Source organism: Populus nigra, chromosome 6 (assembly GCF_951802175.1).
Source record: "Populus nigra chromosome 6, ddPopNigr1.1, whole genome shotgun sequence".
NCBI classification, from domain to species: Eukaryota; Viridiplantae; Streptophyta; class Magnoliopsida; order Malpighiales; family Salicaceae; genus Populus; species Populus nigra.
Window position 1 is genome coordinate 8,423,040 of NC_084857.1, and position 24,203 is coordinate 8,447,242.

Genomic DNA, 24,203 nt, shown 5'->3' on the forward strand with positions numbered 1-24,203 from the left:
AAAATTAATTTTTATTTTTTAAAATATAAAATAATATCAATTCAATTTTTTTTTATAAACAAACTATGATAATAATATTTTATATAAACTCAAATTAAATTGAATTAATCAGTTTAATTCATGATATGTAACCCTGCTAAATTTAATACCTTTATTTTTTAAAATACGATGGAGGATCCTAATAAAAAATAATATAACAAGATACATAAAAAAACTAAAGATCCGACTAAATATCTTTTTTAAAAAAGAGATATTAGGCACCTGTGCTCGACAAAAATCTCAAGCTCGTACGTGTTCAGGGCTAAAAACCCAAGCCCTAGCACGCGGGTAATTTTGTTTTTGGCACAATTTAGGATGACATGTTACCAGGCCATTTATCTTTCAAAAAAATAAGTGATGCGTTAGCTACTGTAGTAATGCATCATCTACTGCACCAGACAATAATATATCTTCCATGTTTTGACCATTATAATGGCTGTCAAGAAATTAGGGTACCATTTATTGCACTCTAAAACCTCATTTCCAAACAAAATTTTACCTGTAAATATCTAAGAAAACACTTTAAAAAACTTAAAAAAACACATTTATCCTCTTAAACTTGAAAAAGTTTGAAGTTGCAAAATCGACCTAATTCTAAAAAATTTATGAGTTTCAATTTATTTTTTCAGGCGTGATAAAATACAAAAAATACATAAATATAATTATTATCGAAATGAACCTGATGATTTTTTTCATGGTTGAAATCTTGGCTAACTAGTAACTTTTTTTATTTGTTGTTTTTTAATGTTTTTTTCTTTTATTTTTAAATCAGAAACTAAAACATAAGAAAAGCAAAGTTTTAGATTGAAATAAAATTTTTAAAAGCTAAAATAATTGTAATGAAATAAAAATAGAAGGATAAAAAAATCCATGTCATTCTAATTTAAGATTGGCCATGTTAAACATTTACCGTATTTTACACTTTGCTTCTGTATTTTTATTTGTATTTTTTTTATAAAAAATCACTTGAAATTAATTATTAATTTGTGTGATAAAAAATGATGCAATTAAAAAAATTGAAAACAGGAAAAAAAAAAACATCGTATGAATTCAACTGCACTCGTTGTTCTCTTTCCCTAAATCTTCGAGTGTTTCTTATAAAATAGCCATTAAAAAAGGCAAAACAAAAATATGGGGAAAAAAGTCATACAAGGCAGCAACACATTTCAACATAATTGCACTAAAAAAAAGAGGTAAAAACAACATGGGAAATATAGTCATACAAGGCAACAACACATCTCAACATAATTGTACATCGACAACTTTTCTTATTTTTAGAATCACATTAAATAACAAGGCAAAAAGTATTTCCTCCACTTTCAAAGATTTGGCCCCTAAAGTCTCAAGTCGAATACATGACCCGACAAATCCTTCCCCGTGATTGCCTCTCAATTTTCTCCATTAAAGAAAAGAAAAAAAGGAAGTTAAGCGACGAAAGTAATCCTATGAAAAAATCAACTCCTAGTTAAAAAACTTCAAGGCGGTACCGTTTAGGATGGGAAAATTTCCTCGCAACAAGGCTACTTCAGGAACAAGACATTTTAAGTGGCAGCAACTGTAAATTTTCTACAACAACGACCCTATACTTTTGACTAAAGTGCCGGAGGACAAGTCATTCCAAGACTTAACTACCCCTCGAATACGATGCCCACTCGCGGCGCTCCGTTTCCCAAAAAGCTGCGATAAATTTGTCCCCCACACCCGCTCACACACCACACGTGCTTTCATAGCGCGTATGCTCAACCATCCATGTAAAAAGCATTTATATTATCCCACCAAACATTTACCAAAATAACAATCACCACCAGTAACTCACACGTGCTTGACTCAGAACTCATGTGAAAACAAGATTTGTACTGGCACGGCATGATAGACATGGCATGATAAATAGATGACAATCATCCATGATCCCATGCCTCCATACTTATCAGCTACTACTTTTCATATAATTATCTACCAGATACAACTTACTGTCCTTGATAGTATTAATTTCCCAACAGCGAATACAATTTCTCCATTATTATAAATATATAAGCACCGTCTCAAACTTTGACCGCATGGAAAAAAGTGAAACTGTCAATGGCCTAGAATAAAGAGAAGAGCAGAGAGGTAGAGACCAGTAGTGTAAGAGGAAGTGAAGAGGTAGGGGTACGACGGTCACAAATCTAGTACCATAACTTCTTTAGTTTTTTATTTTTTAAATGATGTTTTTATGGAGATTTGCGTTATGAAGTTAAGGGTCTTCATCCTTGTATCAGTTAAAAAAAAACAAATCCGGTATTTCAGTATTTTAACATATGATGTTTTGTCATGTTATGGAGAGAGAAATTTCATCCATTGATTCGTCATCCTTTAAATCTTTTTTTATATTGGACTCGTGGGTTTGTTTATCGTTTTGGGTCTTCTACTGTTATATATCAGTCTGAGTATCTCTTTCTATGGTATGCTTTTTTTAGCTTGAAAGGAGCGGAGGAGAATCATTTAGAGAGGTTTCTGTGTTTTGAGGAGTGGATTTATGTCGGCTGAGTTTGATTTGACTTTCGTTGGGGCGCAATTGCAGCTCTGGATTTCATTCTTTATTACAAAAGCTTTCACTCTCTGCGTCGGTGGTGTTGTTTCTTGGTGCTTTTGCTTCTTCTGCTATATGCTTCTCTGCTGTTTCAAGCAGAGGTTCAATCTGGGGTACCCGGCTGTTTCGATGCCTTTGAAACCAAAAAGGTACGCTCTTGTCTAATTTTCTTTTGATAAACCTCATATTTTATTTTTCGTTTCTTTTGATGTTTCTCATCAATTTCTGAAATGAATTTTGGGTTTTTTATGTTTTTGTTTTTGCAGGCCTTGTTCGGGAGTAGAGGCTTTCCATTTAAAGCGATTTTTTAATCTCTTCCTGTTCTTGAGAGGGGCTCTCACTTAAAAAATCAAATAGCTTTTCTTTGCTTCCGTTTCCTCTTATCTGTTCCTTTTTGTTCTTCACAATTTTTTCTGGGATCATTTTGAGGGGGTTTTGGAGAGTTTTACCCACTATTCATAATGTCACTAAAAAGACAATCTTTGCTTTACACTAAAACCGGCAATAAAACCAACGATATTAAACGAATCTTGTCGCAGGAGTCAAAAATGGAGTCCACAATGAGAAAAATCCGTGTCATCTGTTATGATCCGTATGCTACCGAATCCGATTCCAGTGATGATGAATCTGACAAGAAATCGTCTAGAAAACGTTTTGTGCGAGAAATCAATCTTCCTTCGGTTGTCACCCCCCAGCCAAAAGCCTTTGAGCCTGAGAGTTCCTGTCAAGACAGTAATAATAGTGCTAAATCCCCCGGTAAGAAGATGAGGGTTTTGCCTGAAACCCCAACATCAACTTTCAAAGCTAAGAAACTAGCACCAAAGAAACCTGTTGGTGTTAGGCAGAGGAAATGGGGTAAATGGGCAGCTGAGATTCGGAATCCAGTGACCAAAGCGAGAACGTGGTTGGGTACTTTCGATACTCTTGAAGAAGCTGCCCAAGCCTACGAGGCAAAGAAGCAGGAATATGAGGCTTTGGCTATGTTGGCCTCTGGAAAAAGTCAAAACATTTCATCATCTCTGGCCATCTCTCAATCTCATTCTCACAACAGCAGCAAAAAACAAGTCAGTTGTGCATCTTCTGGGGATACTGATGATAGCGTTGTTTCGCGTACTTCCCCTGCTTCTGTTCTCGAGCTTGACACTTCTATGGTGTCAAATGTTACTGGTGAATGTGGTCTCGTGATCAAATATGAAGACATTGGTTCTTCTGTTGCGAATCTTGAGATACCTGATTTCGATTTTATGAACGATCCTTTGGCATCTTGTCCAATAGATCAAGATCTTAACTTGGGTCTCGACTTTGGTAATCTTATTGACGAGTTTGGTCGATTTTATGATGATTACTGTGTTATTGATGATCTTGATATTTGCGGGCTAAATGGCGAAGAACCAGGCGAGCTTCCTGATTATGATTTTGAGTTTGGCAACGAGGAATTCACTTATTTGGATGATCATCAACAGAAACCCCTCAACATTGCATGCCATTAAGTTTTGCAGCTAGGATTTTAATTGTAGTAGAATTTTTATTATTACTAGTTTATTATATGTTGTATTAAAGCAACAAGAGATCTCAGGGTCTGTAACACAGGCCCTTGAGAATGGTTTTGCAAGTGAGTTTGAGTTGTATGTTTTTGAGAGAGGAGGAATTAGCACATTTTGCTGTAGGGTTTTAAGTATTCTTTGGGTTTTCCTGTGCTATTAGAGCCTTCCAAGGAATTCTCCAGTATCTTGAGTCGTCGATGTTACTGGGTTTTGAGAGTTTTGCTTATTCCTCGCATCTTGTCCGTGTGAAGTTATGAAATGGAACTTGTGTGATTTTTATCTCGTCTTTTGTACTAATATCGTGCCCATAACCCCAGTGCTTGTAGTTGGTATCCCTGTACTAGAGGACTTGAGCGACAGCATCAATTTCGTGGCCATAATCCCAGGTCTTCAAGTTGGGATGTAAAATTATTTTTACTTTTTATCTAATGCTCTGTTACTCTGAAGTATTGTTGGGTAGGCTTTGGTGTCTGGTGTTCTCTGCCAGCTTTCTGTTCATATTCAAAAAAGCATTGAAAATTCAATTTAACTGCCATTTTCTTGTAGACTAGTTGTAGGCATGTAGCATCATACAGTGTCTAGCATAGGTAAGTGATGTTAGGAGTCCTAGTGATGTTAGGAGCCAGGAGGCTTCGTAATAATGTAACTATTTTTTAAAAAAATATATTAAAAATATTTTTTTATTTTTTAAAAAATATTTTTTATATTATCATATTAGAAGTTAAAAAATAAAAAAAGATATAATTTTTTTAAAAAATGTTTTCGCAACTAAAAATCAAATTAGTAGTTTCGTTGCTTTTGCTAAAGGGTTTTCCTGGAAGAATTGTGCCAAAAATTAACTTGCTTTGGTGATTTTTGCTTTGTATCTGTGCAAGTAGAAGCAGGAAACGATGTTCTCTCGAGAATCCTTTTTAAAGCTAGCTGGATACCAATTGTTGCTTTCTTTCTTCCATTCTTCTCCTTGTCCTTCCACGTACTCTCTAAATAAAGGAAGCTTGTGACAGTGTTGGCTTGTGTTTGGTGACACCAGCAGCTTCATTGTGTCTTTGTCCTTTTATGTTTTCTGTCGCATGCTTAAAAGGTGGGGTAGAGCACTGAACCCTGGTTTTCTGTTAGCCTCCAGTAACACCATTTTTACCTCCCATATCTATACCAGGGCGTCCCTTTTTACATATTCTGTTTGCCGTTCAATAATAATAATAAAAAACATAGTTCCTGATTTTTCTTTTAAATTAGTACAGTAAAATAAATTTAGACTGAATAACACAATTAAAGTTTTTTTTTTCTAAATAACACAATTTAAACATGAAGGCGCGATATTTAATAAATATTATTATTTTTAAATATGATTATTATTATGTCATATTTTAGAATAGTGATAACTTGAATTTCTTATTTTTTTAAGGCTTCTGAAGCATGACATGTCATAAAATTTAATCTTATATCCAAATGAAAAAACATTCTCTCTAAAAAAAAATCATAGATCATTTGGTTTTTTATTTTTAAAACACTCAAAATTCAAACTCATCACAGTCTTCAAGTCTTTCCTGGGATTTACAATGTGTGCATGCACTCAAATATAAGTGTTATTTACATAGGGATATGATGAAAGTTCAGATTCATTTGAAATGACAAGGTTAAATGGACGGCACACTTGTGCCTCAACTTTTATCTAAAAAGACCATCATCAATTTAATGTAAATTTTATTGTTAATGTCGTTTCAACCCTTGTGATGAATAACCTATTAATAATGGTTGCAAACATTCAAAAATAAATACAAATGTAATACAAATATAAAATATCATACGAAAATCATAAGTTGCAAAACAAAAAATGTTTAAATATCTGTTTGGTTCACATGATGATTCGTTTGAAAAATTGCCAAGATTGTTGTTGGAAATGAAAAAAAATAAATCCTAAAATGATTGTTGATTGTTAGCGCAAAAAAAATGTCCTGATGATAGTATGATGATATTTGAGAAAGTTTTTTGGTTATTTGGATATTGCGTTGATGGTTTTAAGTACCGTGGGCCACTAATCATAATTGATGACACGTTTGTATGAGCGATATGAAAAAAAGTTAATGATTATAGTTGTTTTTCAATGTAAATAATGAGGTATTTCCTTTAGCTTTTGTAATTGATGATGAAAAAAATAATTATTGCTATTTAATATTTATAACACTTGTATTGTAGGTCACATGAACTCTACACGAGGAAGATAAACTGATAGTTACTCTAACTGTATGCACTAGCGGGATGAACATATATAAATTAATGGTGTCTTTGATATTTTTTCGATTGTTGAGCTCCATTTCTCATATCGGATAATGTGACAGGTCAACTATAGTTAACATGTTCCAATTAACATCAATACGACTAATAAGTTGCACGCCATAAATCATCACAGTAAAAATAATGATCATGATTAGACATCTGAATATACAGCTTATGTATCACAGTGACATGCACAGAGAAATGAGATATTTATAGGTATGTACCATGTGATTATGAGGGATGAGTATAACTAGGAACATGTGTATCACATGTTATGTCATTATATCGGATCTTAAACATATCTCTCCACCTGCAGACATGCAACACATGCAACATGCACAACAAATTCAAAATACTGTAAGTGATCGTATTTTTTTAGAATTAATATATGTTAAATGATGCATTTTATTTATGGATTCTTTACATTAACGTTAATATTGTATTAATATTAAGTTGGTTTGTTACCATGGGAGGGTCAAGTGATCACCCCGTAACACCGACAAGGAAAACAATGGATTCACCTATGCATCTTGGTGGTTCACTGTTTACCACAATGCATTTACAAACTCTAAAGAGATGTAAACTCTTGATGATGTCGTGACTTAGGGTTAGGTCACATAGAAAAAGCAGGAGGCAATCACGCTATTGATGAGCTCGTATCATTTAATAGACAACCTAGGTGTAGATAATTAGATGAGTTATGCTGATATATTTTGGGATTTCTATTGGTAAAATGTTGCATTGTTTAAGTATTTTATATTTCTTATGCATGTATGTTTACTTATTTGCATTCGTCTCATGAAAACATTCTCATATATAATAGTACATAAATATGATGGGTGAAAATAACTAAGGTTTATGTTTTTTTAGTGGCAAGCCCAAGGCTATCTATTATTATAAACTACGAGAGCTATCGTGTTTGATTATTGTTGTTATTTTCAGGTATTTTTATACACGATAAAAATTTGGGCAGGAGAAATTTTGATATAATTTTTTTAAAATTAGATAATTTTTTACTCTCTAAAAATAGATTCTGTTATGATTTCCAGGTTTTATAATACACTGTTATCACTAACAAAATTAATTATAAGATTAACAAACTAAATAATAATTGGAATTGAAGTTCTTATGTAATTCAATCTAAATTAACACGACATGAAAATAAAATGTAATTCACCATAAATCTCACATGAACCTTTCAAATATGTAGGATGTTGAGGGATATTATAGTTTTGGATTCTGGTTAGGTCGCAGGAATTTAGCTATTGGAACTTATAGACATTGAATTTCATGGTTTAGGACTGTAACATTTAAAAAAGTTATAGTTTTGACATTTAATTGTTATTGTTGTTATGAAGCACAACATGATGATTGTCGCACTAGATAATCATGACATGATTGTTGTCGTATCTAAGAATAATAATATTTGTTAAATGTTGTGATTACGAGACACAATAATTTTAAATTGTATTAATTAAACAAATCATGTTATTTCACTGAAACGTTTTAACTTTTGGTGCAAATAGCCCAAATAACCGAAGTTCCATGGCATGTAGAAATTATAATTTCTATATCTTAATTGATTCGTGGAGATTTGTGTGTCCTGAGTTGAATTTTGCTTATAGTAATGCAGCTGTCCTTTGGGCTGTGTGGAGGCCAAAATGGTGAATATCGAAATATGCTGAATTTGGTCAAGTCAAGATAGCGTAGTTGCAGTATATTTCATTGTTAATTATTTTCTGTGTGATTTGTAGAACTTTCTTCTGTGGTTAAAAGCAGGCTTTGTAGAGGAGTAGGTGGTGGCTCAGCGAGATTTTCTTTAAAAATTGAATGCAGCAAAAGAAGGGCTAAATGCATCCAGAGGTGTTATTGTAATTCGGACTGAAGTAGCTGTTTTCCATAACCGGCTATTTTTTATTTTAAACTGGTTTTTGTTGTTTTTTAAAATATTTTTATTAAAAAAATATTATTTTTTTATTTTATAAAATTTATTTTTGATATTAGTGCATTAAAATAATTTAAAAAAATTAAAAAAAAATTAATTTGAAAAAAAATTAAAAAAAATAATTTTTTAAAAATACTTCTGAAAAATAAAAACAATTTAATAAAATATATATGATCTAAATATAATTGATAAAATAAAATATATATGATCTAATAACTCGTAAACAGTTGATTAAAGATTAAAGTGTAAATTTTTGATCGGCAGGGTATGATATTTTTTAAATTTTATTTTTCATAAGAAAGTAAATGATTAAAATTCTGGAGGAAAATTTTTTTTTAGTCAAAATCATATGCTTTCATTCATGTATTTTTTATTATTATTATCCTAACAATAACATGTCTTTTTTATTAGCAGCATAGTTTAGTGAGCAAAAACTAATGAAAATTAAAAAATATCTATCAAATTCTAATGACTTGAACAAACTAATATTTTTAATAAAAAACACCTTTTATTTATTCATTATATATATATATATTGAGAAAAATCAAGTTTTTTAACCATAAATATTATTTTTTGAATAAAAAATATTATGATCATGAAAGTATCGATAAAAAATAAAAAATCATGAATCTATTATTTTACATGTTTCTATGAATAAATCTATGAAGAAGCAAGTACGACATCACAAACAAGGCAGGGGCTTCGAGGCCTCCAAGGAGGGCGTCTGGGCATGTGCCAAACTAACAAGCTTGTGCGCGCATGGAGAGCCCCTCCCGCGTACGTTTTTTTAAATATATATATATATATATATATATATATATATATGTATATATGTACGGACAAGTCCACTGAACCCCCCCCCTCTATGCATCATTCGTTTGGCACATGGCATGTCGTCCATTGATTTGATTTTAGTGAATAAAAAAATTAGTGTTTTAAAGTTTTAAAACACCTGAAAAAATCTAGAGAAGCTCACGAAACCCTTTCTTAACACAAAAAAAGGTTCTTTAATTAGTCTACAATTAAAAAAAACTGAATAAAAAACTTCTCTGACCAATCTTTATTAAAAAAAAACTAAAACTTTAGATGCCAAGTAACACCTAATAGAATTGAATCCTGAGAGATGATAAACAATTTAGAGATAATAAACAAATGCTGAAACTTAAAAAAAAAACTAAAGTTTAGTATCAAAATACATGCATTATAACTTTAGAGGCCAAATAACATACTAACTGAAACTTTAAGGACAAAATCAAAGTTGTTTTACATGTTTTGAACAGTGAAATTTCTTTTTTATTTGTTTATTTTGGTCCTTTTTCATTTAATCTTGTTTTTAATCATAAACTAAAATTATATTTAAAAATATTGATGTTTAATTTAATATCAAGATGTTTTTTGACATTTTAAAGTGTGAATATATATATATATAAAAGAAAAGATAATATAATTTGAAATTATTAAATTAAAAGAAACTAAGTTTACTGATATGAAATAAAATGAATTGTTCATGCAAACAATGTAATGGATAATAAAAAAAAGTTTCAGGAAAAAAAAGTTTCAGGTTCATGCAAACCTGCAACCACATGAATAGTGCAGGAAAAAAAAGAATAAAAAACTAAAATATATCATATAAAAATAATCACAACAATATCAATTAATCCAATCAGACAAAATTTATCAAAACGTCCGGGGACTCGACTGGTACTTTTAGGTTGAATCCATTCCCATAATATCATGTATCTATTTTGAATTTCTTTTCTTCTCCCCTTTTTTTAATTTTTTTCCAATTTTTTAAGTTGAAGCTGGAAAAATATTTTTTAAAAATAAATAAAATAAGAGGAAAATTGTTATAATATATATATATATATATATTACAGGAAATAAAATTTATACTTTTTAAACGACTATACCTATTTAAATTCACTTGACTATTGCCATATTCATTAAGCCATTTAAATTGTTTGAATAATCTTGACCAGGTTTATGATTTGACATATAGGTATAGGTACTAAATTATATTTATAGTAAAACACGATGACCAGAAAATTTCAATCAGAGATTTTTTTGTAAGAAAAAATAAAATATCTGAACCAAAGTAATTTTTTAAAAAAATAATCAGGGATAAAAGTGTACATCAACGAATATTTCATGTTGTAGAGATATGACACTTGTCAGTCTTTAATGGTGTTGGTGATATCATATGGCAAGAGGATTTAATGGTGACAAAAATAATATTAATATAAAAAAACTTTTAGATATCTTAAATATAAAAGAAGAAAAATAAAAAGATATAGAAAAGAACTAATCCTTAATAGGGAGGAGTGGGTTTTCCACAAGTAGACACTGTGATAAAAGTATATGAATATTTGATTTTTTATATATATAAAATAAATTGCAATTAATCACTAGGTGGGCTGATAAGCTGGTGAATTGAACCCCAGATTGGGTGAACTGCTGAATAAATATTGTGGGGGTGTGTGTGGTTGACCTTTATCTATTGGCAACACATCTCTATCACTTTTTCGCTATTGCATGATACTTTCTTTCATTTTGCCCGATAAGATAAAGAGCATATTGACTTGCTCAAAATAACAAACAAAGAGTAGCATATTCAATCTTACAAAAACAAAAAAAACAAAAAGGCGTCATATTAATTAATAATAGAAAAACGATAGTTAGATGAAATCCACGGCATATTTTGACAAATCTAAATTGAATTCAATTAAAAAAATCTTATTAAATTTTATATTTCAAATCATTTGAATTGCTAATACTTGAATTTCAATATCTAAAATTTATACAAAATTAAATCAGAGGCCAACACTTCTAATTTACAATCTTAAAAAGAAAAAAATTAGTTTTAAAACTAGTTTTTTTTAAAGTACTTATTTACCCATTTTTTTCTAGGGAATATTTGAAGAAATAAGATGAAATTAATATAAAAAAAACAAATTGAATTTAACTATTTCAAATATATAAATTTAATTTATTTATCAAATTAAATGTTATAATTGAATTTAATTATAACATAAAACTGGTTTTAAGAGCTCGTTCGGGGTAGCAGTGCAACTAGAGTTTTATGAAATTTTTAGTTTTTTTAAAATTAATTTTTTGGCTATTTTAAAATCATTTTAATATGTTAATATTAAAAATAATTTTTAAAAAATAAAAAATATATTTTATTATATTTTCAAGCAAAAAATACTTTAACCACTACTATTATTACAAATACCCCTATATGTACTTGATTTTAAATATATTAGAGAATTGGTTATAAATAACTACTATTAAGTTTGAGAATATATTAACAATTGCTTTTTAATTTTTTATTTTTGCTAGGAAACACTTTAAAATAGTAATTTTTTATATTTTAAAAATTATTTTTAATATAACATAAAAAAATTATTTTTTAATATATTTTTTAAAATTTGTATAAAACACCACCATTTGAAACACAATTACAAATAACACCTAAAGCAGAGAACAAGTGATACCAGGTAAATTCACAGCATGGTGTCTAAGGTTTCAGAAGCTGGAAAATTCACAGTCGTGTTAAGAGTATTTTTTTTAAAAACTGTTTTTATGTTTGCAACTATTAATTAATTAATTCATTAATTAATGTAGCACTCGTTGAAAAGCTTCCATAAGCAACTGGGATTATAATACATTAGACTTGGAAGAATCTATGAGCAAAACGAAAAGAACACAGAATAGACAATTTAGACCCCCCAGAAAATATATAGGAATCCAAGGCCAGCCTTTTGTAGAAAATTGTTGGTGTTCTTGATACATTTGAACGCGTAAAACAAAAAACAACAAACAAAGCAAAGGAGGCCACGTGGCAAAGCCCTTATAAAGGCATGCCTGTCGTCGTTATTAGGATTCTCTTGAAGGAACCTGTTTCTCTTCGAAAAAACAATTTCCCTTGAACTCATTGTGTTGATATGATTGCAAACCCTTAATGTTGACTGCCTTTTATTTATTCATATCTCTAGCAGAAGTCTTTGAAACTTTTTTTTAATTTTAAAATGAAATATTATAATAGATTCAATATTAGCGGTGCTGATTATTTTGTTTTTGAATCTCTCTACCTTGATAACACGGGCAGAAAAATTAGCCTAGAAAGAAAACCACAAATAGATCATCTCTCAGTGAACTGTTTGTTTGTTTTTGCTTCTTTTTTTTTTGTTTTATATTACTTTTCTGGGTATTTTTATATAAGATGTTACAAATAAATTTTAAAAAATTAAAATAAATATTATTTTGTAGCTCAAAATATCGACCCTGCAAGTAATTCTCGTTTTTATACAGGCGGCGGGGCATCTAATAATTCCGGCTCCCTGGATCGGCTTTATAGGCCCATGGAGTGTTGAGTTTGGGGATGGGCTTTCGTAGGCAAATGTTCTGTTTTGACTAATTGGGCCTATTGTTTTCACAGTTATCAGGTCCGACAGTTTCTTTGTTTCACAGGATTGATAATGATGGATTTGATTCTAACAGCTTTAAAAGCGTTTTATTTCATTTTTCGTTGTAGGAACCAACGAACCTTTTTTGATGTCCTTTGTGACCAGCAGCTGAAAGGTCTCACGGTTATCCTAAAAATTCAAATCTATAACAGTTTTTCGGAACCTCGTCGGAATTGTCTTTTCTATCATAATAATCATTCAGTGAAATGGAATGAAACTAGAGAACTTTAATTTAGGATTTTGATGAAGTTCTAAAAATTCCACTAGCTTAAGAATAGGTTTTTCAGATTGGATAATCAGTTAATCAATTAATCCTATAATTTTATCTATTTTCTCTAGTCAAGGTAGTTGATAACTTGTATTCGGTGCTGTCTAAGTTAAGGTGACTTTTAACTAATATCTGTTAAAGAATTTTTTTTTGAGGTGAGGACTTTCCGATACTTAAATAATTATCTTTTCAGAGAGAAAAAATACAAAAATATTGAGAGAGAGAAATGCTTTGAAAATATTTATGCATGAAGATTGTGAATTTTTATTCTAAACATCTCATGATGTATTATAACATTTAATGAGGGATAAATATCCCTTATATCTATATTAATATTTGATGGGAATATGATGGGTCATTAGAGGACTTTTATACACCTAAAATATATAATCCTATCATGATAACATTCACTTACATCTATATTAATGTGTGATAAGAATATAGTTAGTTTTTGAAGAACTTTTATATACCTGAAAAGGTGCAAGGAAATTAGGATCAATGCAAGATATCAAATATAGCTAAACTCATGGAAGTTGAGTTCTTATTCGAAATTAGATTTACGAGAGTTTGGTCACTACCTTAGACGTGTAAAAAAAAATGATCTTTGATGTGTCCAAAAAAGAGAAGTCATATGGGTTTTTTAGAGCGGTTAAAAATAAGTTTATTAGAATTTATATGATTTTGAGCAGACCAGTTCAAAGGAAAGAATTAGACGACATAGAATCGGAAGGAGGAGAAAGAAAAGAAAAGAAAAGAAAAGGATAAATAAGAAGAATGAAAGGGACTGAGTTACAGATATAAGAGAAGAAATATTGTCAAGAATTCTATGAATTATAATTGAAGGCCAGCAAGCAGCCTTCTCATTATTTAGTAGTCACTAGCTACTATCAAACACACTTGATTACGAGAAATACAGATGTCATTCACTAGTTTGAAAACAAATTTTCCAATATTATTGAGCTTAAAGCATAAATTATGGGATTTAGAGAAATCCCTTCTCTTGGAGACTCCTGATGCAGTCATCAAACATTTGTTCAAGTGTTTTGAAAGGGGGCAATCCTAACTGAGCAATCTTAGTGGTATCCATGCTATGTGGGATGTTGTCTCCTTCCTGGCTGCTACACCTGAAGTGCCATGATCATCAAATGTTAACAAGTAGAAACTTACGAGGGGTTGTTCTAGCTAAGCAAGCTACGTTCTCGAGAAATAAGTCAAGTAATTGTTGATGCCATTGCTTTACTCACTTGTTTTCATACGGATAGGATGGATATTTGGCCCTGAGCATCTTAATAATCTGTGACCAGTGAGCTACTGGGCCTGAACATACTAGCCTGCCTGATGCTTCGCTATTCTCCATTGCTAAAATGTTACCAGCAACCACATCATCTATGTGCGTAAACCCCACCGTCATGTTTGGATATTCTCCTCGTGAGCCTGATAAATAAATGCTGCAACTTTATTCATAGAAAACATTTCAGGAAAAGAAAAAAGAACTTATACTGCAAGTGTGATTCCAGAGCAGGAACTCTAGTGTGATCTGCCAGGATAATGCATTAATACTACAGCTGGCATTGCAGCTGTCCCCCGATAATATCATCCTGCAATCTTTTCAACAGTTCATTGTCTTGGGTTGAATTCGATCACATCGCAAACATTGCAAATAAGACTCATGTCTACTTGTGCATTTCAGAATTTTTTATCTACACTAGGAGCTAAAACTTGTGTGAATTTTTTCTTCTGCCAACAAGAAGAGCTTTATAAAACACTAATGTAGCTCTAACATAGCTATATTTTGTTTTTCATGAGAAAAAGATAGCATGAAAATTTAAGGCTGTGATGGCTTTTAACATGATATTGATAACATGGAAGCCTAACCTTTAACTACAGATTGTATCAAAAGCAGTGTACTGTTTGGTTCTGGTGCAAGCAATGGACCAACTACGAAAGATGGGATGAAGGATACCAGATCAATCCCATTTTCTTTTGATACTCTCCACGCCTCTTTCTCTGCTACGGTCTTTGCATAGGCGTACCAGAGCTACAAGGCAAGGAGAATTGTTTAATCCCTCCTCCGCACAGAAGAAAGAGTGCACATGTGTTTGTCAAATGATGCATAAAGAAATTCAACAAAGCAAGAAATTTTGATACATTATGGCGTTTGCAGTACTCAGTATCACTCCAATGTGACTCATTAAGAGAGAAAATTTGTGGCGTATCATCATGGTATCTCACTGTGGAAGATGAAGACGTGAACACAACCCGTTTCACACTACTAGCTTTCAAGCAGGAGTTCAGCACATTCAGGGTGCCCTTAATACATGGATCAATCAAAGTTTCCTGCAAAATATCCCAGCACAAACAAAAATTTCAACTTACAGAAAAAGAAACCCTGAAAAAGTTAAACTTACATAAAAGAAACCCGGAACGAGTTAAGAATTCACAATTCACAATTTTTTTTTGTAAGTTTAACTGCTAAAGACATGATTTATAAAATAATAATTTTTTTGTTGGTTGTAATCCTTCAAACTTTAGTTCTTAAATAGTTAATTGGATATTTTTTTAAAAAAAATGTACAAAAAAATATTAAGAATATGAAGAATATTTTAATAGTGTTATTAAATCTAAGTTTATTTTTAAAACTTTCCTTAACTCTTTGCCAAACTCAAGCACCTGGATATTAACAGTCATGCCAGACCTGTGCCTGGGTATGGCGTGACCCAAGCGTTTAGGTCTGACAGCTATGCCAAAACCATGTGTTGTTTTTAATAAAATAATTCACTTATAATTGTTCTAAAACATATTTATTTTGTATTTTCATATGTCTTTATAACTAAATATATTTTTATCTTTTCTATATTTCTTTCTTCTATTTTGGGACATTAACTACACGCATATCTAAAATATACTCAATTTTTTTTATTAATCTCTAATTTTAGTGAAGAAATCATCTATAAAATTGTACAAATTACAATAGTCAAAAGGACAATAAGTCTTTTACATATACAATATTTTCTTTTCCTACAACCTAGTGTATCAATTCAAAAGTTCTCTTATGATCATATATTTCAAATTTTCGTATATATTAATAGTTATAATGTAGAATAAACTTTTTTTTAACAAACTTTGACAATTAAATCATGCAACAATGTTTCAAATTTAAAAAAGCATGAACCCTTTAAAAAATTATCCAACACTTGGATGAAAACATAAAATTAATATTTCCATCCATAATGCATACAAAAAAGAGAAGTTTATTTTTAAAGACTTGAAATAAATCACTTGGAACTCAACATTTTTTTCCATTCTTTCCTCTTTGAACATAACAAATTTATAAAATATATTGCACAAACAAAAAAGAGTTTGTAATTAAGTTGTATGGCAAACATGCATAATTTGACAAACAACAAACAAAAAGGATAATTGTGTACTTTAGTTGTCAGGAGAGTTTGCACTCAGGTCTAAACCCAAGGAACTTAGATATGACAAAAATCCTTGATTTAACAAACAATAAACAAAGAGAACAATTATGCATTTTAGTTGTCAGGAAAGATAAAAAAAAAAATACAAACAATCAATCATCGGTGACAATTCAACCATTATTTGTCTACAGAAGCCACACCATGTGGAAGAGGAAACGATTGCACATCTAGTTAGATGGTGGATGATCAGATTTAGCCACTGGGAAGCATTATACGCACCTCTTTAATAGCACGGGCGTCACCCACTCACTAGGATGTGAGGAACACGCGCCCACAATTTTTTAATTAAAAAATGATAAATATACTGTGAAAATACTAAAACGCTCTCGTGGTCTTTTTAATATCCATGTAAAAAAACCTTTTTTTTTTATCTTTTCTAGAATAAAAATATTATTTAACTTAAATATTAGAAAAACTTAAATATTCTTGTGAAAAAAACAAAATAAACATTTAACCGCTTATAAAAAGATGATGATGAGAAATTAAAAATAAAATCACTATTACACTCATTGATTTTCTCACAAGTTTGAGCTTTCTTTTTAATGCTAATTTCTTTAATAAAGCAAACAAGGTAACAGCATGCTTTCCTAATTCCATTTTCAGAGAACATACTAAAAGAAAGATTAACAGCTTGAAGGATAACTCAAATTGTTCAAGGAACCTTGCCTGAATTCTATCACTATAAGGAACAAGCACCGGTGCAGCGATGTGGAAGACCCCATCAACGCCTTGAATTGCCTCGTCAAAGCTGCCTTCTTCCAGCAAGTCGGCTTTGAAAATCTTGAGTCTCTCCTTGGCTCCATTAAACTCCTGAAGAAACCCCACCTTTCTAACATTCCCTGAAAATTTAGACGGCAAGCGCGTAAAATTTTAAATCTTGAAGATTTAGCAGAGTTTACAGCAGAATTGGACAAGACAGAAAAAAATACTAGAACCTGGGTCTCGCACTGTGATCCGCACGGTGTGACCTTTCTCTAGCAAGGACTTGACCAAGTATGCTGCTATGAAACCTGTTCCACCTGTGACACAATATTCCGGCATCTTCCAGTATTGGTTTTCTTTCTAGTGCAGAAGCAAGGGTCCTCTTCTCTCTTTCACTCTCGATTTATTTATTAGATCAGGGAGAGTGGTGGCTGAATGTGGGGTAACAAATTGAATGTAGTGGGAGCGGGTAACAGGAGGTGTGCGTTAATAATTGTTTTTTAAAGTATTTGTTTAATAAAAAATGAATAAAAATAATATTTTTTAATATTATTATATTAAAATGATATAAAAATAATAATTTAAATTTTGTTTTTTAGAAAAAGCTCCCTCAATCGCTGAAACAATCACAATCTTAAAACAGAGGTTCTTTCTTTCCTCGAGATTCGTTACATTTCTTACTGAACTTTGATTTGTCGTTCTCCACGAATTGAGCTATGCCACGCGATTTATGTTTTTTGTATTTGGAATAACAGCCATACATTTGGGTTCTCATTGGAAGCTATTTACCCGTACGTTGTCGAATCAGAACAGTAGTTACAACAATTGGGTTTGTTTAGAAGGGCATCAATGGCAAGATATACGCCCTCGTTTAGTTCCTTTCTGATACGGATACCTGAACAATAGTGGTTGAACTTGAAAAATCATCTGAAAAGTCGGTGCCTTTATCTCATGCGAATCCCACCATCTACGAATATATCGTGTTTTTATTTTATTTTATTTGGGCTGTGTATAAAATTAGTGGTTTTTTTTCTGAAATCGTACTTGGTGGATGGACTTGATGAAAATACAATAACCACAATCCCAAAAACTCGTGTCCTGTGAAGTGAAAAGATTATAAAAGATTCACTCGGAGGGTCCAGCGCTGCCTTTGCTCTTTTTAAAGGTGAAAATCTACTCTCGTAATAGTATTTCAAACTTTTTTGTGACTGATGTAAATGGAGCGAGAGAATCTTTTAAATATGTCAGGACACATTTACACTAGTAGATTTCAAAACAAAATTAATTCAATATCATTAAATAGGTAATGAAACCTCGTGAAAGCCCACTTCTTGAATTGTAACTTTCTAGGTTTTTGAGTATTTTATGAGATATTACCAAATGTACAGGAATGAGCGAAAAATGAGAAAAAAGCGAGCTTTCTTATCCATTTGAACGATTAGGGGTTATATCAAAACTCTAAGAGAACTGGAGGGATAATTTTCCGAAAGTTTTAAACTCCAAGTATAGGTGGAATATTGGTGAAACTGCGAGAGGATTTACCGTTCATTAATTTCGCATTTATGGATCCGCACAGTGCTTCCCAGAGGTAGTGCTGTCTTTATGATCAGAAATACCACATACATAGGTCAATGAGGAATGAAGCAATCATGTTAAGAGTTCTTATGCGATATGAAGACACAGCTAGCAATATCGGGGTAGTTCCCATCAGGCAACAATGGTTTTCTGCCCGCATCAAAAAATGTGTGGACACCTGATTTCGGTTTTTTAGCAGGTTTTTTTTTTTTCCTTAGCCAACACGACAACCGAGGAACTCTCGCTTTCTTTCCTTTTCTTTCGAGGAGGACAGGCTGGAGTTGAATCAATTTACTGTTGCGGAACTTGTCGCCCTGCAGATAAAAATGAAAGCTAAAACAGTAATAATGGAATTTTTATTTTTTAAAAAATTAATTCTCACATCAACACATTAAAACAATTCAAAAATATATATAAAAAATTAAATTTAAACAAAAATAAATAAATAATTTTCTTAAAACACAGTTTGAAACCAATTTAATTAAACTTTGCAAATTTTTTAAATAACATCCCTGAAGCAATAGTGGACACGTGTCAGTCCACCTGGTCTGAAATTCTTAGCAAAATGCACAGTCACGGCCCAGTGTTGTCGAGACTCTAACTGCGCCCATATAATATTCAGGCTTGAGCATTGCAGACAATGAGATGGACTGAACCAAGCAAATTTACAGTAATCTGGTCTCCTCAGGCTTGGGCTTTACATTAGATGTTCGGGCCAGTGATGGACTAAGCGTCATCGGAAGAAGGTCTAAAAAAGGCCCATATTTAATTTCCTTGACAGCCAACCCTCTTATCGTCAATGGTCCTATTAGTGCAGTCTGGCCAGCGGTCCAGTCAAAGAAGGTCTTGCAAGGGCCCGTATTTTCGTGTTTTAATTTTTATTTATTTATTATGATTTAGATTTAGATACAAATTGTCTTACGCTACGCCAAGGGGGTTAGATAATGTTTTCCCAATATTAAAAAAATATCTCTACATGGTTAATGTTTTTTCTAGTTAAAAAAATGCTTAAATCTTACGGTAATTAATTTGATGTGGCATGATCTCTCCAATAAATCCAAAAGCCACCTAGATGACTAGTAACAACATGGTTTTAGTCAAAATAAATATTTAAAATGAAATTTTTTTAATAGATATTGAGACATCAACATATTAGATTAATTTGATTTAACGAGGGTTAACCTGTCAATTCACATGTTAGGTTATGAGATCATAATAACCTCTTAAAAAAAATATGAAACTCATTTTCTAATAAACTCAGTGTTGAAGGATGAAACTGAAAAAATATCAATTAAAAAAAAACTAAAAAAAGATAACTCATTTGAACCTGGTTTAACTTACCAAACCGGCGATCTAGATCATTAAACTATGATAAACCAATATAAAATAAATTGAAGCAAATCATAAATTTTAATTATTGATTAACTCGGCGTTGAAATATAAAATTGAAACAAAAATCAATTACAAAAAGAATACAAAAAATAACTTGAGTTAACCAAAGCTAACCCGTCTGCACTAAGCCCATGACCCGAGTCATGAGATGATGATAATCTCATAAAAGATAGACCGAAACAAATTACAAAGCTTAATTCCCAATCAACTAAATGTTGAAGGATAAAATTGAAAAAAAAATCAATTAAAAAAATGAGAAAAAAATCCAAATCAACCAAGTTAACCTGTTAAACTCGCGGTTCAGGTCCATAAATCTGAGATAACCTCATAAAAAATAAATTAAAAAAATAAAATAAAATTCAATCCCCAATAAATATAACATTGAATGATGAAATTAAAAATAAAAAAAAAACATGAATTGCAAAAAAAAAAATATACTATCATAGTGAATAATATTATTATATAACGATGGTATGGTAAAAACTCCTTTGTTTTTTTTTTTTCCAATGAATGAAGAATATTTGCGTTCCAAGGAGAAGATGAAGAAGAAGTTTTTTTAAAAAATCGATGCTCGATAATTGAGTGAACCATGGCTTTCATGAACTCATACATTAACTTATCAACAGGCCTCAATTTATGATGTACTTATTGAATTTAAGAGCTAAGTTTTTCAGTTCCATGAATTTTTTTTGAAAACTCACTGTGGCCGGCTCGTTCTTCACCTTTTTTTTAATTATTGTTTGTACATATTTATTTGATTTCGAATTACTTTCCCAACATTAATCAAAACAAATTAATAATTTGAACCGCCATGATGGTTATTTACAAGTTGTTGCTCGCCATGATAGCTTGGGGAGCAGTAGTGGTACATGCCACGGCAAGGAATTAAAACCGAGAACATGCTCTCTAGGGCCCAATTTGCCAATGGCTGGCTCCAGCTTCTAGATCCATAACTACCTCAAGTGATTCACCAACGTGCGGTTTGCTCTCAATGATTTGACATTCTCAAAAGAGAGCGAGAGGGGAAAAGCCTGATGTTTATATCAAATTATACTTAATAAAACGATGAATATGCGTGTACTTGTATTCTAGAACATGTGTCATTTAACATTCAATTGATTAATACTTGAAATTTAACCAATAACACCTAGATGGTGTTTGAATGTCCATTTTTTTATAATTTTTTTGTTTAGAAATATATTAAAATAATATTTTTTTATTTTTAAAAATTATTTTTAATATTAACACATCAAAATAATTTAAAATATAAAAAATAAATTTAAATAAAAATAAATTAAATTTTTTTAAAAATATAATTTGAACCATATTTTCAAAACTCCATATAAAGACTTTTATTGGGAGGCTTTAGCGGTTGGGAGCTGGTGATTGCTATATCCCTCGAAATTAAATTTATTTTTCTCATTTATAGCAACGAAGGGGACCAATGACATTGTAAACGTCTAATCCTACCTTGTTGGAGCTCAGTCTTGGAAGAAACTAGCAAGTTTTTGACATATGGATGCTGTTCATAAGCCACATGTCTCGACCAAATGGAGGGCCAACGATCAATCCTGGCAACACGTTGCCTCCGATACAAAACATTTTTAATTAATTATAATGGGATATTCCAGAATGAAAGCTCGAAGGTATCTTCGATGGGTCGTCTTGCTTGATTGTTGTAGGTATTGGGTAACAAAAAGAAGCATAACCTTCTTCCCGTTCATGAATTCGTGCATAACTATAGTTTTGGGAGGGGCTGCCAAACAAGGAAGATATCGGAGTAAACCTACAAATAAGACAGTGAAGAATATAGTTCATAGCTTCTTCTTTTTTTAGCGATGTAAAACATGTATTTTCTACGAAAAAAGATCCTTAATTTGAATTATATAATTAATTCTTGTTTTGCAAAATTAAAATTAAAACGTGAACTTTTTTTTATAAAAAATTAGAAGTATTATGCCACACCCAAACCTCCCCCTTGTCTCGTCCTTGGTAAAAAAAAAAGAAAAAAAGAAAAGGGTGCGCGCTGCCTTTTTTTATGTTTGGTAAATTGTTGCTGATTGGTACGATTATATATATAAATAATTCAAAATCTTTTTTATGTTTAAAAATCATGTGTGTAGTGTAAATTATGTGCTTATTGTTTGTTAAATTTATTTACATTATATACTTCAAAAGGAATAAATCAACTACCTAACCTATATAATACACTACTTATTATTTGATAAAAAAAATATCATATGAAATCAAGGGACACCAACATACTCATTTTTTATATTCTTAATTAATAATAATTCACCATCGTCATCGTAAATTAAACTCTAATTATAAAGTAAAGCTAGAAACCTAGATTTTTCAATATAATAATGTAATTTATATATATTATAAAAATCAAAGAGAATATTTTTTGTTATTTATAAAGTAAAAATTAGTTAAGAAATACATACTGTATAGTTATATTTGTTTCATAGGAATTATATTAATTATATATATTAACATAAAAAAATAGGGTATATGGAGTTGGAACTCATGTCCCCAAGCTATTCATGTTTGTTCAAAAACTTCTATTATTTGAAACTATATGTATATTAATAAAACTTAATTTGTGTTACATACGTTTTTCTTGCTAAGTTTGAAAAACCTTTTTAGTTCATAAAAAAGGACAATTTTATATTTCTATTCTAAACAATGTTTTTTCTTCAAATTCAACTTTTGATTCTCCCGAGTCTTAATGAAATTTGATTAAGTTTGTCAAATATAAGTTATAACCATATTAATTTCTTGATTGATTTAATTATAAATTTAACATGATTTGGATATGAAGTTATTGGATTTCTAGATCATCTCGTCTTGGGCTAAGATGAGGTTATTCTTAATTGATTTAATTAAAAATTTATCTTGAGCTAAATACGAAGCTATCAGATTTCTAGATTATTTTATCAAGCTAAGAAGAGTTTAACAATTATAATATATATACAGATTTCAAATATTTTTCTTTAACATTTCCAAAAGAAAAGGAAAATAATAATAATAATTAGATTAATAAAATCTACTTGAAATCAATAATAATAAGAAGAAAAGAAAGAAAATAAAAGTTGTTCCTAAGATAGTTGTCTCAACAAGTCTTTATAGATTTGAACTCGTCTCATTCATGCTGATGGAACTAACAATTTCTTTCTCAGTGAAAACAATCAACTTAACTACAAGAAATTCATCATCCATCTTATTAGGAAATCTCGTTTTCATAATTTTCATTACCAAACAAGATTGCTCTCTATAGTTGCTCTGGATATCAAAATAGTTAAAAAAAAAATGAATATACTATTAATCAAGTTATAGCTTTCTGATTTTTATTTCTACCAATCATCATCTATATAGCTTAAAAGGTTTCGATATAAATCCTGAGGGGTACAGTTTAATTGATCAGGTACTGAGTTTGCTTCTCAAAGATTACTAGTTCGAGGTTCACAAATCTCAGAACCACTGGAGACTTACATGATTATTAACTCTAGGGCTCGTGAGATTAGTCGAGATACACACAAACTGGATCGAAATTTATCAGTCACTTACCAAAAATTATATTCTCAACATCATGTAAATCCATCAAAAGACTTTTAGAGCCTATCTCGAAATCATCTTTTAGTCTTTGAAGAATTCATTTTGATGTTAAAACAAGTTGAATAGCACTTAAAACAAGTTGTATAGCATTTAAAATATATTGAGCGTGAAGCTGTATAAGAGCTCCAGAAAGAACATCGACTGTTCCTATATTTTCCTCCATCAAACATAACATAATCATCAGATCGATGGTGAGTAATTTATCCATCGCCGATGATGTAATTAACATCTGAGCACATTGAATTGAACATATTTATCAAGCTATAAATAGAGCAAAAGCAAGAGCTCTAAACGAGTATCTCCAATTCTTCATAAAATCCCAATATGGT

General features: G+C 30.8%; 2 protein-coding genes across 2 annotated transcripts; one reads left to right on the forward strand and one right to left on the reverse strand.

Annotated features, from left to right (window-relative positions):
• The first annotated feature begins 2,029 nt into the window (after positions 1-2,029).
• Positions 2,030-4,434, forward strand: LOC133697815 (ethylene-responsive transcription factor ERF118-like). The gene is made up of 3 exons (XM_062120609.1): positions 2,030-2,181; positions 2,496-2,757; positions 2,875-4,434. Exon 3 carries the CDS (start codon positions 3,070-3,072, stop codon positions 4,096-4,098), a length of 1,029 nt encoding a protein of 342 aa, XP_061976593.1. The 5' UTR covers positions 2,030-2,181; positions 2,496-2,757; positions 2,875-3,069; the 3' UTR covers positions 4,099-4,434.
• Positions 4,435-13,874: 9,440 nt separating this feature from the next.
• LOC133695921 (tetraketide alpha-pyrone reductase 2-like) lies at positions 13,875-17,714 on the reverse strand. The gene is made up of 6 exons (XM_062117899.1): positions 17,523-17,714; positions 17,254-17,426; positions 15,257-15,445; positions 14,984-15,146; positions 14,353-14,542; positions 13,875-14,232 (listed from the first exon to the last, which is right to left on the reverse strand). Exons 1-6 carry the CDS (start codon positions 17,626-17,628, stop codon positions 14,091-14,093), a joined length of 963 nt encoding a protein of 320 aa, XP_061973883.1. The 5' UTR covers positions 17,629-17,714; the 3' UTR covers positions 13,875-14,090.
• Between the last annotated feature and the right edge of the window lie 6,489 nt (positions 17,715-24,203).

Bases quoted from the DNA above. Each gene is read 5' to 3' on its own strand.
- LOC133697815 (XM_062120609.1), top strand. From the start codon at position 3,070: ATGTCACTAAAAAGACAATCTTTGCTTTACACTAAAACCGGCAATAAA.
- LOC133695921 (XM_062117899.1), bottom strand. From the start codon at position 17,628: ATGCCGGAATATTGTGTCACAGGTGGAACAGGTTTCATAGCAGCATAC. The intron at 17,427-17,522 runs GTTCTAGTATTT...CTAAATTTTCAG, and splicing joins GATCACAGTGCGAGACCCAG to GGAATGTTAGAAAGGTGGGG. The intron at 14,543-14,983 runs GTTAGGCTTCCA...TTTATTTATCAG, and splicing joins GATACAATCTGTAGTTAAAG to GCTCACGAGGAGAATATCCA.